The following is a 17611-nucleotide window of genomic DNA, read 5'->3' on the forward strand; positions in this document are numbered from 1 at the left end:
TGACTTAAAGAACATAATTCTCAATTAATGAGTTATCAATGATTCAAAAATGACTACAGAGTTCAATCTTGCAGATAACTGCTTAACAAATTAATATTAACACCTTCTATGCAACTGAAACTACAGTTAATAAGCAGGGTCTGTAAGTCACAGTTAGTTAAGTAATTAGGCGCTTCCACTTCCCTGAAATAATCTGACTATTGGTTATTTGAAAAAATAGGTACTACTTTCTGATCCTCATGTATCTGACACAGATTAACACCACTGCATAACAATGACTAAGGAAAGAATGCCATCAAAGTCCCATTACACACATAGCAAGAAAGATGTTTGCACAGTACTTGTATTGCCTCAAAAAACCATTATATATAAACAGCCATGTGGAAAATGTTTGGCAACACAGTGATAGTCAATGGACTTCCAGAACAGGAGCTGAATTATCCTACTAAATTCACTATAATTTCGATTAAATATTCTGAACCATCTGTGCCTAATAAGTGACACTGAGTTGGAAGATTTGAGTTTTTGACTGAAAAAAGATTATTTTATGAGTAAATTACAATGTCTCCCATCATTTGCATTGTGAGAAACATGCTTCTTTCAGCCTTTGCCTCTATTACAGGTATGAGAAAATGAACACTTTCTCAATACCTCGCTAGCTGTGTGCTGCTGTAGTCAAATCCCAGCGAAAAATAATATGAAGTTAAATTTTTCCCCCTCTTCTACTGAATTGAAATCAACCACAATGAAATTAAGTAACAGAATCCTAAAAAGCCCTTGAGTTTGTACTGCAATTCTGTGTAGGTCATGAAAGTAGCTTTTCATAATCATCAGATAATTTTTTGTTGCTCGTTTTAACAATTTTTTGAATGATGGAACTGGCAGGACAGGAAGCAGTGGATGTTCGCCATATGGAATACAGTATTCATATTTACCTTCAGTATTCATCTTTACAGCAGTGGCAGAATAACTGGTCAGAAAAGCTGACAACAAAAAGCCAGTTAATGCAGGTGTAAATCTGTGCCCAGCGTCATAATTTATGAGAGACCTACAGCACATGTGGGGGTGGGCATGAACAATGGTATGGTAGACTGCAACACTTGTTCACCACCTCCTACGTAGTGGCAGTCTGACATGAATCAGCAGCATATTGACAGTCTCCACAAATTCTAGAACCATCTGCCCATCTGTGTCACAACATTACAACTCAATACTGTGCAGTCTTAATGCATCAACTGCAAAACCAACCAGCTGAGCACCATGAAACAGCATTAAGAAGGCACTGACATGCATGCCACTGGAAAGAGCAGGCAGTGCCACACCTCCAGGAGGCCAAGAGTTCAGTGCCCACTGTCAATGCTGATTTAACCAGCCACTCGTCACTAGTCAGCTCAGTGTGGTCACAGACTTCGAGAGCATCTGTACTGAGTAATAGGAAGCCAATACTTAGCCTGCACTATGTGAGTAGTAATAGCAGCTAAAGAACTTCCAAGTGGGAGGTATAGGAGCCACTTTATAAAGAGAAGTTATGATTATTTACTTTCTAGAAATAAAGTATTGGAATAATTTGAAAGTTTAATGAATAGATCATTTTTGGATTCGTGCTGCTGGCCATCACTTCTCTCCTTCCTTGTTTGTATCAGTGCTGACTCCCACAGTAGCCGATAACAGATACTTCTCATATGAATACTTTGTTAGCATAGATGTGTTGCTCACTCATGTTTACAGTATAAGCACTGGATGTGGTCCACAACTGTGAATCACATCTGGTGAAGATTGTCTTGCTACTTCCAGTTACCTGTAGCGTACAGGCGAAAAACACTGCACAATGGTTAATGCCGCTTTCCATTTCTACCAAAATAATTTTTGGTTTTAGTGAACAAGAAAATTTTATTTATGAAATGGCACATTTCCACACAACATGGGTATGACACAGTACAGCAAGTAAACACAGACCAGTTAAGTTCAAAGTGAGTAATACCACTTGTGTTACAGATCTTCTTCTTCTTTTGCTGGTGCCTTGTCTCGCAGTTTCGCAGGGTCAGCATGGCTAGGAACGGATTTGGCAAGGTTAGTTTTAAGGGGTGGCCGGATGCCCTTCCTGCTGCCACCCCATACCCCCGGGACAGAATGAGTGTACTGCAGCTGTCTGCGTCTAGCGTAATCCATGGAATAGTGCGAACGTGTTCAGATGACTGAGAGTCGTGTAACTGAGGCAGAACGTGGGGACCAGCTTGGTATTCACCTAGCAGGATGTGGAAAATTGCCTAAAAACCACATCCAGGCTGGCCAACACATCGGCTGATGTCAGTAATCCACCAGGTGGATTTGATTCGGGGCTGGTGCACCTACGCAAGTCCAGGAAGCAGCGTATTAGTCCTCTCAGCTAACCTGGTGGGTGCTTGTGTTACAGATACGTTATGTTTTATTAAAGCACACTTTTGTCGTGAGGTTTTCATGGTAAGTTGTATTTCATTTGTATTAGTACAGTGCATATTTTAATAGCACTTTCCGTTAGTTCATTGAACACAACAGTAAACATGAGAGAGAAATTAATCATCAATAATACACTGCACCTGTAGAAACATACTGATTATGAGTTAAAAGTATTGTCAAACCATGTTTGAAGTGCATTTTTGTCCAGGAAGGAATTTTGTTGACTGTTGTTCAATAAGGAGCAGGAAAGGTAAGCATTTGAGAGCATAAGATCAGCAGAATAAGTGTGTGAGTGATGACTCCAAACAAACTCCTGGATAGTTTTGTTTGAGAAATCAACAGTGTGTGTTGTCATTAGTAGCATTTTTGTCAGGCTTTTTCTTATACTGTGACTGAAGGTATCTCAGTTGTTGGCAGCAAATACCAGCTGCAATGAACACACCCCTAGGGATGAGTTCGTAGTGCATTTATGTGTGTCAGTCATTTGCATCATACAAGCTACTACTGATCCAACACAGTAGTGGTACACACAATACAAATATAGACAACATATTCTTGTTTCCCTAGTAAAACCATCAGGAAATATCAAGAAATGTAGTCTTACTTTAAAGTAGAAATGAAAAAAATTAATATATTTTTCTTAAATTATACTTACAGCATGTATCAATTCAGTCATGTTTTGGTCCTGCTCAGGTTTTGACATTAACGTATCTACATCGAACCTCACTGCACTGATAGCATTTCTCAACTGTAAAGAAACATCACAAGAGCCATGTATTTTGAAATACTGCAGCACTATTGGTACAAAAAATAAGAAAATTAAAGGTGTTAAAACTCCACTTACAGTTATCAATTACAAACAAACAAGTTATTTTATTTTATTTTATTCCCTTCCCCCCCACAACCTGAGTGGTGGCATTGCCTGCAGGAGGAACAGAAAGAGTCAGGAATCAAATTATGGAGATGCCACAGTTGTATACAACTTTCCTTTACTTTTCATGTTTCACTTGTGAGGCGTTAGCATCTTCAGAAATGTAGTTGCCAATGGCCTCATATCAAATACAGTGGAATTTCGATTTTACATTCTCCAATTTTACGTTTTACACTATTTTACACCATAAGTTCATAGCCCCTGTGAAAACCCATAAGATCAATGCTAAAAATTCCTGGTTTTTACACTTCTTCCTAGTAAGATTTACTTGATTCTATGTTCTTACTTGAAGTCTCACTTGACTTCTTCCTATTTTTTTCTTTCTATTGACATTTGATTTGACTAAATGAGTTATAAGTGGTACAAAGATCAGACAAATCGCACTGTGGGTGATGGCCACTGCGGAGAGGGGCGACATGAGAGAGGAAATACTGGCATAATCCACTATTGGAGTTGCCAACACAACTTGCAAGGTTTAGCTTCACCGCGCAGTGATGTTAGGTCAAGTATGTTTCACACTACTTTTTGCAGGAACATGGTTGCACTGTAAAGGCAACCAGGAACAAGGTTATCGATTTGTTGATGTTATAGCATGAAATTGATGTTTATGGATGTGTTAGTGACAGGAGAATCTCAGTTGTAGCAAGAACTCTTTAGGGGAATATGTCTGTGATTGCACAATGTGCCAAATATTTGTGACAAGGAAGAATAGAATGTTTTTGTTCATCATTTCACTTGCAGCAACTTAAGCTGTCCTCTTAGGTTCCTGTCTCACCACACACTCAGAAATCACCACATATCTGAAAATAATCAGTGAAGTATTTGTGACAAGGAACAATATGAATTTTATTGGTGCCCACTAAACTCACAGGAATGTGAGCCATCCTTTTAGGTTTCTGTCTAACCACACACTCGAGAATCACTACACTTTCAGAAATAAACAGGCAAATATTTATTTCATCCTTCATTCTCTAACCAGACAGAAATGTTTAACAATATCGAATATTGCAGAACATATTTTATGACAATCGTAACAAATGTGGTAACAATGCTAATTTGAAAAAAAAAAAAAAAAAAAAAAAAAAATTGGCATGCAGCGAGATGCAAACTAATAACCTCCAAGTCAGCTAACCATGACATTACCTATTACGCTACAGGCTTCTCATCTGAACTTAGTATAGTGCATTAGTCATCATAAAATCTCTTGAAGACTTACATTACTGATGTTTTATTAATTGATATTTAATGATAAGTGTGATATATTTGTGATATGCTTACAATTCACCGTGTACTGCCCACATACATCACACTCTACGAAGGAAAAAATGCACACAGTTCACACAGGGGTCATTCGCAAGTGCTCACAAAAGTTGATAGTCAAATGCCCAATAGTGACATCACAACTGCAAAAAAGTAGTGTGATGCTGCATCCACACTGCCACTGGAAACATGTTTCTGTTGGAAACATTATTTCCAAGGGTGTATCACATCTGTTTCTGTCTGTTGTTTCTTGTATCTGTTTCTGTCCACACTGGCTGTAAACATTTCTCACTCTATTCACATTGTCTGCAACACAATTTGTTGCATTGTTTTCATATTGTCTGCCACGTCATGTCTAGAGAAGAGGGAACTTAATATGTGCTGCTGCATTATTAATAGTCGAAAGTTCATGTAAACATAATGAAAGACGTCATCATCGTTCATTCTCTTTTTATTTATTTTTCGTGACTTGTGAGTTGGCCATAAACACCTCAGTGTTTTGTAGTTTTACAGAATAAGGTTGCATTAACAATGAATTTCTTCACTGGTTTTAAAAATACGACATTACTTTGATATAGAGTTTGTGTAGTGGTTGGTAGTAATTGATAAAATTAGATTAAACATTGTAAGAAATAAATTTGTTGGTTTGCATACAACCATTGTCTTTGTTGAGTGAAAACTTACTATAGAACAACTTGTGGGAAAAACTTGCAACATATGGGGACTGAGTATGGAAGACAGCTCTAGTTTCTGTAATTTCACTTCGATATCATCATAACAATTTTGAATTTCTGGCATATATGGTATCAACATCTCTTAAAAAAAAAAGATAGAAATTTCAGAAAAGCAGTTACAAACAACTGGACCAGTTGTTAGCTTTTGATATATTCCACAAGCAGCCATCAGCCTGGTACAACAATAACAACTCGACAGTCTGCTGCCTCACCCACTGCATTTTTTTTTTTTTTTAATTTAGTACAGCAAGATAAAACAAAACACCTAACAACTCTATACAACAAATGACACAATGCGACATATAAACATACACTTGCACCATACTGCACTAACATGCAGAAGCTGGCCTGAAACATTGGTTCCGTTGATCTGTACTGACACTACTACGGATAGATGTTTCCCTCTAGAATGAGATTTTCACTCTGCAGCAGAGTGTGCGTTGATATGAAACTTCCTGGCAGATTAAAACTGTGTGCTGGACTGAGACTCGAACTCAGGACCTTTGCCTTTCGCAAGCGAGCGCTCTACCAATTGAGCTACCCAAGCACGACTCACGCCCCATCCCCACAGCTTTACTTCTGCCAGTACCTTGCCCGCGAAAGGCAAAGGTCCCGAGTTCGAGTCTCAGTCCAGCACACAGTTTTAATCTGCCAGGAAGTTTCATATCAGCACACACTCCGCTGCAGAGTGAGAATCTCATTCTGGAAACATCCCCCAGGCTGTGGCTAAACCCTGTCTCCGCAATATCCTAATATCCTTTCTTTCAGAAGTGCCAGTTCTGCAAGGTTTGCAGGAGAGTTTCTGTAAAGTTTGAAAGGTAGGAGATGAGGTACTAGCAGAAGTAAAGCTGTGAGGACAGGGCGTGAGTCATGCTTGGTTAGCTCAGATGGTAGAGCACTTTCCCGCGAAAGGCAAAGGTCCCGAGTTCGAGTCTCAGTCCAGTACACAGTTTTAATCTGCCAGGAAGTTTCAGATGTTTCCCTGTTTTGAAAGTTGTTTCCAAATGGTGTCCACATCAAGTAGCTGGAAACATGTTTCAGGCTTAGTGCATATGCGGCTTGAAAAGTCTGCTGGAGTTAATTAAACTGCCACTGGCTACAAAAGGGAAATACATGCCACCACAAATTAGATTCCACTGAACTTCACAGTTTTCAGTTTAATTCATAATGTTCATCAATTTTCGTTTTTTTCTGGGTGAACACAAAGGAAAGATGTCTCAAAAACACATGTTTTTATGTGTAATCTGTGGTCATAGCATGTCGGAAAATAGCTCAATCACCTCGTACCCCAATAACAATTTCAATTTTTTGGTGAGTTTTTACTTGCTATTCCACAAATGTGATTTTTTAAGAACTCATGAAATTTATTACCACAAATTATTGTATAAACATTGTATTGTACATTTACTTTCTTTCACTTACAGAGATTTTATATAACTGGTGATGATTATGATTTTTTATCATATCTGTCAATTACACATGTTTTTGCTCATATTTTGGGTGTTTAACTTTTTCCTCAATTCTCTATTTTCCTCAATTTTATGGTTTTTGAGTCTAGACCCAACAAAAATGTAAAATAAGTGTTTCACTGTATACATGGCTGCATACAGCACCAATATCATACATTTAAAAAAATGTGACCTCAGCACTGTACATAGTCACACATATTTGTTATGTGCCCATTGGCTATTAAATTTCTGAAGATGCTCGCATTTGACGAGTGAAATGTGTAAAACAAAGGAAAGTTGTATGCGACTTGTGGCTGCTCAACAGTTTTATTTTATTCCATCATCCCAAGTATTTGTTTTTGAATAATTTCATTGATAGATGCACTGTGGAGACGCCATCTATGCAGGCTGACAGCAAGGTTAGATAAAGTTTGCATTTAATTATACATTTTGGAATTTAAGGTGTCAAACAGTTGCAATTATTGTGAAAGCTGTATTTTAAATTTTAAAATTTAAACAGCCACGACAATACTTCAATGAGAATGACATTTCCACAATTTCTGACCTGCTTAACTATCAACAAGAATTCCTTTTTTCTTACTCTTCTTGGTAAAATACTCAAGTCACGCATTTAAGGGATTCCTCCTTTACCATGTATCTACATTATGTAAACCCTCATATTCTTTAAAATAGAAGAAATGGGTAAAGACAGTAGACTGAAAAAAAATGGTGATATTCATGATCACTTAACCAGACAAAACAAAAAATTATATATGACCCTTATCAACAGATCCCTGTACCAAAACAGTACTTTCTACATGGGAGTCAAACTTAATAACACATTTCATAAAAACATAAATGTAACTATGAAGGCCAAAATCTTTGGAAAATAATTACTTTCCTACTTAAAGCATCACTGCTTTTACTCAACTGAAGAATATGTGAAGTTATAAAGCATACTATATAAATACTTAATGTATGAAGAGTATTATTTGCAATTTTTAATAAGTATCCATAAAAATCACTGTCACCTCCAATCTTATAAATTCACTTGTCCAAGCTGCTCTTGTCAACAACAGGATCAATACAATACAATACAATGACTCTAGTTCCAGTGAGCATGTACACTTGTTAGTGCTAACGATATTGTCTACAAAATCACTTTAATATATCTAAAAAGAAAGATGATGAGACTTACCAAACAAAAGCGCTGGCAGGTCGATAGACACACAAACAAACACAAACATACACACAAAATTCTAGCTTTCGCAACCAACGGTTGCCTCGTCAGGAAAGAGGGAAGGAGAAGTAGAAAAGAATAGATCCAAATGAGGAATGAGGTTTATTTCATAAATGAATTTAAAACCTCCACAATAGTTTCTTGTCCTTATAAATAACCACAGTCCAGAAACTAGAGATGGGCAAAACTGTTCTTTTCAGAGATTGGATCAGAACTGTTCACTCCCTGAAATGAATTAGCTCTTTTTCATGACTCACCACTCATTTACAATAGAAAATAAATGGAAGGCACATTGCCCTTTAAACTTGGTTTATTCCAGTACTATACCTGTATTTTGATCTTATTTGATCCTATTTTGAAGTAACACAGATAATGAGTAAGAATTTTGTATTGTTTATTGAAATTTCCACGATATGACAAAGTTTTTGATTATTGATTTATTTTGCACTATCGTGGTTTTTTGGGTGATCGGAAAATGTTGTAACTTGAGATTTACATTAACAATATATTTGGCTATAATGTATTAAAATTTCATTAACCTCATACAAATACATCGCAAGTCATATATTTTTAAAGTGAACGTTTCCTTCCGAAGACGCCTAAAATAACAAAATCCGTACCAGAATAAGAAAAAAATATATAAATTTGACTGTAAAACGAAAGTGCTGCATATAGCCTTACGCAGAATAAAACAAGGAAAATATTGCTGTATCACATTTTGCGATACGTTTATCGGTTCGCTCGTAATTAAAGCGTAAATTCGAGTGTCCATAATAAAAATCTTATAGTAAGAGGAGTCGTCAGGAACCTAATCTGATCAGTTTAAACAAATAAAAATAAAATAAAAACAAATGATGTATACATAACATAATAATGTAATATACATAGCGGTATTACTACGAAGAACAATATCCAGCGGGGACGAACTCCGATGCAGGGGCGCTGAGTCGAGCAGGTCGAGCCGCGAGCTGTATTACTGCGTGAGCTGAGACCGCAGAGACCAGAGTGACACCTGAGTCGCTTTGCTCAATGCTCTGGCTAGAGTCGAGACGGTGGGGTGAGCGTTGAGCGGGCGAGTTCCGAGGGTGGGGGGAGCGGAGAACTCACCCGCTCCGAGACAAATCGTCCGTTCCCTTGCGAGCAGGTTGTTGCAAGTAGTTCCTATGTTATCCGCTAGGTGGCTCTCTGTCCTGTTGCTCGCATCAACTGCCCAGAGGGCAGGACGTGCGACTGAAATGATCGCCGACAGAGTGCGATGCGAAGTTAAGCTGCGCCAGACACTGCACACGGCAGACGACGCACAGAGACGGCACGGCATATGTGAAACACAAAATCCAATGGGGCACTGCACAATGCAGGCAGCCAAGGTAGAAGCAGGGCAGAGGCCGGCGCTGGCTGTGTTGTGTGGCGTGCACTGTGCTCTGACCACAGCAGAGGCGCTGCTGATATGCTCCGTCTCTCTCTCTCTCTCTCTCTCTCTCTCTCTCTCTGCCGTGGGAAACGTTTGGAGCTACTGTTCTTTTTTTTCTGAATCACTGATTGTTCACTCCTTTGAAAGATTCAACTCTATGAATTAGTTCAAGAGCGGATCCCCCATCTCTACCAGAAACTAGAGAGATACTACATATTCCATGGTCAGCAGATTTTTCAAAATTGGCTTAAACAACTGCCTTCCCATACAGATCACAAGCCACAATCTGTATTAGGGACAGGAAAAAGTTGTTTTATGTTATGGACAATTTCAGTGTTATTTTTTGCCTGTTTTGCTATTCATTTCCGATGGCTTATTTTTCAAGTAGTGTATGTTCTTATTTTTCTCTTATTTCATTGTTTTTCAGTGTTATGTTAAGAATGAAAATACACCTATAAGTTTAATTTACTGACATCACAAAGCACATTTATGTACGTTATTAAAAAAGAAATTATTTATATTGATTCGATTAACTCTGATTAATTAAAGGAAAAATATTTTCCACGTATACATTGTTCAAAGTTTTTCAAAAGAAGGCACTGTCATAACTTCAAAGTTCTCTTCAGAAACTTTATACCACCAATCCTTCAGTACTTTGCTATGCTGAGAAAGGAGGCATTTGGAGCCTAAATTCTGAATACGGAAGAGAAACTGCTTTCAGCACACCACCAGACATTTCACAATGTTCACATATTCTGCTGGCATGGAAAGCTGTTTTTCCAGTAAATTATGAAGGGGTCTGTATCCCTTCATAATATCTTACACAGTTGAAACTTGCCATTCTAGGTGCAACACAGTGCATTTCAGTGTTTCCTTCACTAGTGCCTGAAGTATTAGACCCTTCATATTTCTACTAAGTTTAGTGGTTCATTCACAAAAAAAAATCACTTCCCCACAGTAATGAAGCAATCTTCACTTTTAACTTGGAATACCGGTAATGTTTTATCTGGTGATGTCAGATTTCCCAATGTTTTTGCCCAAGAAATCATATCAAAAACGACTCATTTTGAAGAGATGTTTAATATAGTGCACCAATGAAACTGCAAAGTTTCTAATACAAAAGTATAAACACAAAAATCACCAAATACAGCACTTTAGCTTCACAAATCAACATCGAACCCATCTGTGTTTCTTCCATCAGCCATTCACAGGACACTCAATGTTCTGCAAATGTGTTTCTTCCAATAAAACAAAACACTGTGAAGATTTAGTTCAATATCATTTTTACTATTTTGTGAATGAAGTTTGTGATGACATAGTGATCTATTCGTAGGCCACAGCCAATGTTAAGTTGAAAGATGTCGGATGCTGTGCTAATACGCAAACTGTGCAAAACTGAGGTGCTGTATTTGATGTTCTTCATATTTATACTTGCGTATTATGAAAATATCTAGTTTAACCAATGCACTGCATTAAAGATATCACAAGAATGCATCATTTTTTGTACGATTGGTTGTGCAAAAGTGTCAGGAAAGTAATGTCAGTGGCTAAAACTGTTACTGGAATGTAGTTCATTTAATGTCACATCTAAAGCCACAATTCTTAATACAGGACATCAAGTGTTACTTTGAAATTATATACACTTCTCATAGTTGAGAAAAAAGTCAAAATCAAATTTCAATATTCAATAATTATTAGTTATCAGTGTTAATAAACTGCTGCCTTCAGATTCATAACATTTTTACACAGAAATGGGAGAAGTGCTAAATTTTGTGGAATTCTGCAAAAACCAGCAATTCCACATTACATCATCACAAATAATCAAAGATTTCATGTTAGCTTTTGCTTTATCATTTACGCAAAATTTTCCTGGCCCCTATATGTAATGAACATGCACAGTTTGAAATGATCTACAAGAATTACAGGCAGCAGTGACATGATGCAAGAGCAGAAGTTACGGACAGCTATGTTAGACTAATCTAAAATATAAAATAGCAGACTAATAGTGAACTATGTGCTAAAAAATATTATTACCTCAGTTTCTGTGATCTTCGCACGAACTACTGTTTCAGCCAATATTCGAGTAACAGGATCTACAGATTGGCTTTCTGCAGAAACAGCATACAGGATAAAGTCCCTAAAAACACATAAAATGATTACAGAATATTTCAGCTCTTCAGTTACACTCCTTGCTAATTTAGCCTGTTCCTCTTTGCTTTTTAGTTTTTATCAGTTCTAGACCATCCTACTTCAGACTGATTCTAGGCTTTAGCAAAACTTTATACTCGGAACATCAATGAAGAGAAAGAAACTATCCACAATTTTAAATAACATTCATTCCAAAATTCGTAAGTAGTTTTAAGAAATGATCAAGTGCTGTTAACGGACTTTCTGTAGCTCAGGAAATGTGACACACACGCACACCTGTGCAGCTACATTGTGCCAGCTGGACACAAAATGCCAGAATTGCAGTTTGGCAGGTTGACTGGGATGAGGGGTTGTGGTGTGGGGGGAGGGGGGGGGGAGGAGCACAGGGGAAAGAGGCAGGAAATGGTGGAGGGGTTGGGGAGGCATATCTGGCAGTTCAGAGCGAGACAGCACACATGCAGGATAGGAATGTGAGAGGGAGACGCAGATGGTGCTCAGCTGAAGAATATAACAAATGAGCAACGGAGCGGTGATTTGGGTGGTGCTTGATGATGATGATGATGATGGGTGGATTGGGTGGTGTTGACAGATGGAGGAAGGGGAGACTGTTGGCTAGAGGGAGTGCGTGCAGTGGTTTAACTCAGCTCGAGAGTACAGATAATATGATCATAGTAAAAATAATTTTTTTCACTTCACACAGAATTGCTTAGCCACCTGCCTTTTTTTGGGAAGCCCCAGCTGTCAACAAAGTGTAGAGATGAGACAAACAGTTGCACCACTTCCAACGTAGAGAGGTATTGTATTGCATGAAGTGCATTGCAATTTTGCTAACACAGAATATAGCAAAGAATGACATGGGCAACAGTTTGATTTTGATCCCTCAAATTGTGATGGGATATGGAACTTCTGGAAAAGCATCCCCTCCAATTATAAAAAAGTGGAAATCATTTCTATAAGCGGCAATCAAAAAGTTTCTGCTGGAGGGCATCCCTGCAGCATATATGCAATGTACCATGGCTCCAATTCATTTATATAGACACTGTGGCATTCGTGTCTTTCTGACATATGTGCAATATATGTGGGAACATGTACTATGGCAAAGTTATTATTCTTTTCTTGGCTCCCAAAGGACAAACACCAGTAGACATCTGTCAGAGAATCGAGAATGTGCATGGGGCATCACATCTGTAGAAAACCACCATTGTGGAATGTGCACCAGCCAAGTCCTGTGCCGACCACGATTTGACACATGCAGGTCCCCGTACCACAAATGCCGTAATGCAGAAGTTATGCCAATGCAAATGGGAGACATTGGAGCACTTGCCCTATAGTCCTGATCTCCCCACCCCCAAGCCATTATCATGCCTTTGGTCATTTAAAAAAGGCCTTGAAGGGTCGACAATTCCTGTCAGATGAGGATAAGTGGGATGATTGCCTTAATGCTCATGGTGATTTTCCTGATTGGGATACCAATTCTGAACAGCACAGCCTTCAAATGGAAACTTTCTGATTGCTCCTTATATTTACACTGCCTGACAAAAGACGTGAAGCATCGAGGAGGTGATGAGAAAACTAAATGAAACTTAATGGGTTGCGGGGGTATGTGACAATATTTCAGTGATTACAAAATCAAGTGAAGTTTACAAATAACTTGGCAGTATGAGCCATCTTATAAGTGACATTGCACCACCACTCCCCTGGCCACAAAGCTTAGGCTGATTCAGTTGTAAACAGCATCTTATAGCCATTGTGTCCTCTCCTAAAGGCAAGCTGGCCCACAAATGTTATAAATGGTCCTTGATAACCTGGACACTGGTACTGGGAGGGAGTTGATGTCCAAGCTGGTCCCACATGTTCTATTACAGACAGATCTGGGGATCTTGCTGGCCATGGGAGTACCTCAACATCATGAAGACAGTGCACATACACACATGCCATGTCTGAATGTGCACTGACCTGTTGAAAAATAACATCACACTGCTGTTGCATCAGAGGTAACACACAAAGATGCACGATGATTATGACATACTGTTGTGCTGTCAGAGTTTCCCCAACCACTACCACCCATGATCTCAAATTATACACAATGGCTCACCACACCCTGACACCAGAAGTAACAATGTTGTTCCTTTCCAAAACATTAGAAGAATGGGACCTTTCCCCAGTTCACCACCGTACTCACCGAAGGTGGTCATCCAGGTAGTGCACAACTGTGATTTATCACTGAACTCAATGCAACACCATTCAATAGCCGTCCATTTTTCCTGGTCACAGCACCACTCCAATCACAGTCATTTGCGTTGTGGTGTTAATGGCAGCCTATGAATGGGATAGTAATTCCCTAACGAAGAATGTGCAAGGGGCATCATATCTGTCAAAAACCACCATTGTCGAATGGGGCACCAAGTTCTGTGCTGGTCGCAATTCAATACACGCATATCCCCATATCACAAATGTTGTACACAGATGACGATGTTTGGTTTGTGGGGCGCTCAACTGCATGGTCATTACTGCCCATACAAAGACCCAATTTTTTCACAACCCACTTTCACAAATGATGATGATGATGATGATGATGATGATGATGATGAAATGATGAGAACAACAAAAGCACCCAGTCCCTGGGCAGAGAATATCCCCCCTGGCCGTGAAACAAACCCGGGATCCCGTGGTCCAGAGGCGGCAATGCTAGCCACTAGACCACAAGTTGCAGACTTGTAACACAGAAGTAGCCAACTCGAGAGGGAGATATTCAAACAGCCAGCCACAAGTGTGGGATGACACAAATAATTGCATAAAAAGTCAATTATTTGTTCTCAGATGGCAGGTGCAGATGTAAAGGGTTTATGAAGTGCTTGGTGCACAATATAGCGATCCTCCCGTTATGTGGTCAGATGTGGTCGAGCAGAACCTGGACAATGATAGTATGCCTTCCCTCAAGTTCCTGGGCAGTCCAACATTGGGCCAGTCACATCAAAATGACCCACAAATCTCGATATTACATGATTTCCAAAAGCCATTCAAATGGAGACTCACAATGAGGACACTTTAAAACTGTCAGGTGCTGATAACACTGTCTCACACAAGTACACAATACCCCCATGTCTTTCACAGTAATCACTCAACATCTGATGATGTTCACACTCCTTATTAACAATACCAGGCCTGGTAATAACACTAAACATGGACAACACTACTGCACTCTGGTGGCCAAGGTAACTGTTACCAAAAATTTCAACTCTATAATCATTTACATATCTACCTTTGTTGTGTATAAGTTGCACTGACATCCACTTCTGAGTGCTTCACTTTTTTGTCAGACAGGTTATTTTGAAAGGACTGAACAAGAAAAATGAAAATTTTAAAGTTTAAGATTGTCATAAGTGCTGAATCATAACCCCTTAGTGACTTATGGACATTGTCTACAGTACCTGAAAGGGACTGGATGCTCTGCAATTACTCTTAATCTAAAGATGTTTTGAAACTGAATAAAACCAAAGACCACTGTGAAAACTGGTGACAGTAAACTGTAGCTAGAAACATTATAATGATCCAGGTGCACAGGAATGCATAGTCTCATGGCAATATGTACTAATAAAATTGTCTCGACATTTTTTTCAGCCGAGTACTCCTCAGCCAACAGCACGTGGATTTTACATCATTTGATGCACCTGGAAGCTCGATAGAATTTTATCAGTTGTTACAGGTTTTCTCCACTTGATAGTATATCAAGTTTTCATACTTGTCTTATTTGAGATTTGACAACAAAGAAACTTGTCAAGCTACAAGAGAAAATGATTATTTCGCACCAATACACTAAACTTGGGAACAGTTGGTTCATAACTGCAGAACCAGGCTCATTTGTTATCATAGATATGCAACTGCTGGGTTTTTGTGGACAATGTCCTTTCCGCATGTATATCCCAATTAATCCAAACAAACATGGGATCAAAATAGTAATGGCCTATGACACAAAAACAAAATAGACGTGTCTCTTTAGGAAAATGCACAGAGCCAAATGGGACGACTCTGTAAATTTTATGTAAAGGAAATGACAAAGACTCTCTTAGGCTTAAATGCAAACATCATAGTAGACAATTGTTTTACCTCACTGAAACTGGCAGGTGATCTTTTGAAGTATAAACTCACACTGGCTGGCACTACTCATGCCAACAAATCTGAAATACTCCCTGAGCTACTGTTTACAAAAAACAGAGGTGTAGGTATGTGTATGTTTTGCTTTGATAAAGAAAAAAAACCAGTTTCACATACAGCAAAATCAAATACAATAGTTGTTCTGCTGCAAACTGCTCATTACCAGCTCACTATCTGTGGCATTAGTAAGAAATTACACATAACAGAGGATTAAAATTCCATCAAATTTGGAGTGACATGCTGGAACAAATGTGCAGCACCTATTCATGTAGTCAGAAGATCAGAAGATGACCACTATGTGTGTTTTATGGCTTGATAAATACTTGGTGTGTGAATGCTTGGGTTATCCAAACCCACAATAATCAGCAACAGATTGCCAAGAAAAGACTTTCTTACATGCCTGGGTGAAGAACTTGCTAAATCCTGGATGACAAAGAGGTTACAAACTACCAGTCTACAAACACACCTTTGAGTAGCCACACAAAGTGTCCTAACTAAAAAGTCACCATTGCAAGGGAAAGAACTACCTACCACTGGCAACAAAACTCTTGTCATATCTGCCCTTAGGCTTTGTGATCTAGGATTAAAGTAGTAAGGGCATCAGTCATTTCATCTTATGATAGTGTGTATGTAACTTGCACAATAAAACAGGTTTTTAATTCAATTGCAAAATTAAATACCTAAAAAAGTTAAGTTTTGTAATATTTGCTTTCTTTATTTCTTCTAATTCCTCTATAATATGATTAATGATATATTTCTTGCTTGTATTATTTTCACTCCATGATGGCTTTACACTGCTATGCCACATTGGAATAGAGCAGAGTTGATATGTTTCAAACTTTTACAATGAAATCATGGCCTATTTCACTTCATGACAAAATAATTAATTCAAAATAAATTCATAATAGTGCTCCCAAAATCAACTGTTTTTGTATTATGAACACTACACATATACACATATCAATACAGGAAAACAAAAAGAGAGTCACGTGAAATCTACTGTAAGAGCAAGTTACAGACATATTACATGAGATGGCCATGAAAAGTCTTGAACATTGAATGATGTAAAACTTCATGGAATACTCCCATTACAAAAAACAGAAGATTCCTGGGAAGTATACTGCAATATCAAGGAAGTTGAATAAAAGTAACTGGAGTGGACAACAAATACGATAGGAACTCTGAGTTAACATGAAGAGTAGCAGGTGGAAATGCCGTATTAATGTCAAGAGCTTGTGAAAGTACAATCAAACATTAAGAAATCTTTCTTGGATCATAAACATTTTGACAGATCACCTCAACAATGCTGAGCATCTTACAAACAATTTATTATTCAGCTACACAATAGTAGTGCTATTTTTTCTACACACTAATCACAGGGTACTGGATGGTATTGTGATGTGAGGCACCACATGGAAAAAATCACACCCCATTCTCTATGCGCATGTTTGGTCCTGTCCATTCATAGTCAACTACAGGTCAAGCTTCTTATGATTTTCCATAGCTCTTGGCCAGTTATCTGCAAGGTATACTGGTGTGGAACTAAGAAGTTTTGTGAACAGTTTTGCTATACAATTTTTCCCAAGGACTGACAGTGGATCAGGGCTTTGGATGAATGTCTTTAGAGCTCATAAAAGAATGCCTGCAACAGCCAATTATATTTGGTGAGTTCAATGAGCTTAACAGCAACTCAGAATAACCTAGTTCACAAGCCATTAAAGACTTGGGTGGCACACCACTGAAAATAGGAATCTATGGACCTGTCAGTCCTCACAGTCCACATCATTCTGCAACACAACATTAAAGGCAAAAGCTTTGTTCTAGGTAGGTATCATTTTGCTTTCTTAT

The 17611-nt window shown here is 38.4% G+C and overlaps 1 protein-coding gene across 1 annotated transcript in view; it reads right to left on the minus strand.

Moving 5' to 3' along the window:
- The window catches only part of LOC126184758 (mitochondrial-processing peptidase subunit alpha), a 110404-nt gene that overhangs the window by 61414 nt on the left and 31379 nt on the right, over positions 1-17611 (minus strand). The window contains exons 5-6 of the mRNA XM_049927305.1: positions 11495-11597; positions 3092-3184 (exon numbers count right to left, since the gene is read on the minus strand). Coding sequence (XP_049783262.1) covers positions 3092-3184; positions 11495-11597 — 196 coding nt within the window. The remainder of the gene's footprint in view (positions 1-3091; positions 3185-11494; positions 11598-17611) is intronic.

This window comes from Schistocerca cancellata, chromosome 4 (genome assembly GCF_023864275.1).
Source record: "Schistocerca cancellata isolate TAMUIC-IGC-003103 chromosome 4, iqSchCanc2.1, whole genome shotgun sequence".
Lineage (NCBI taxonomy): Eukaryota > Metazoa > Arthropoda > Insecta > Orthoptera > Acrididae > Schistocerca > Schistocerca cancellata.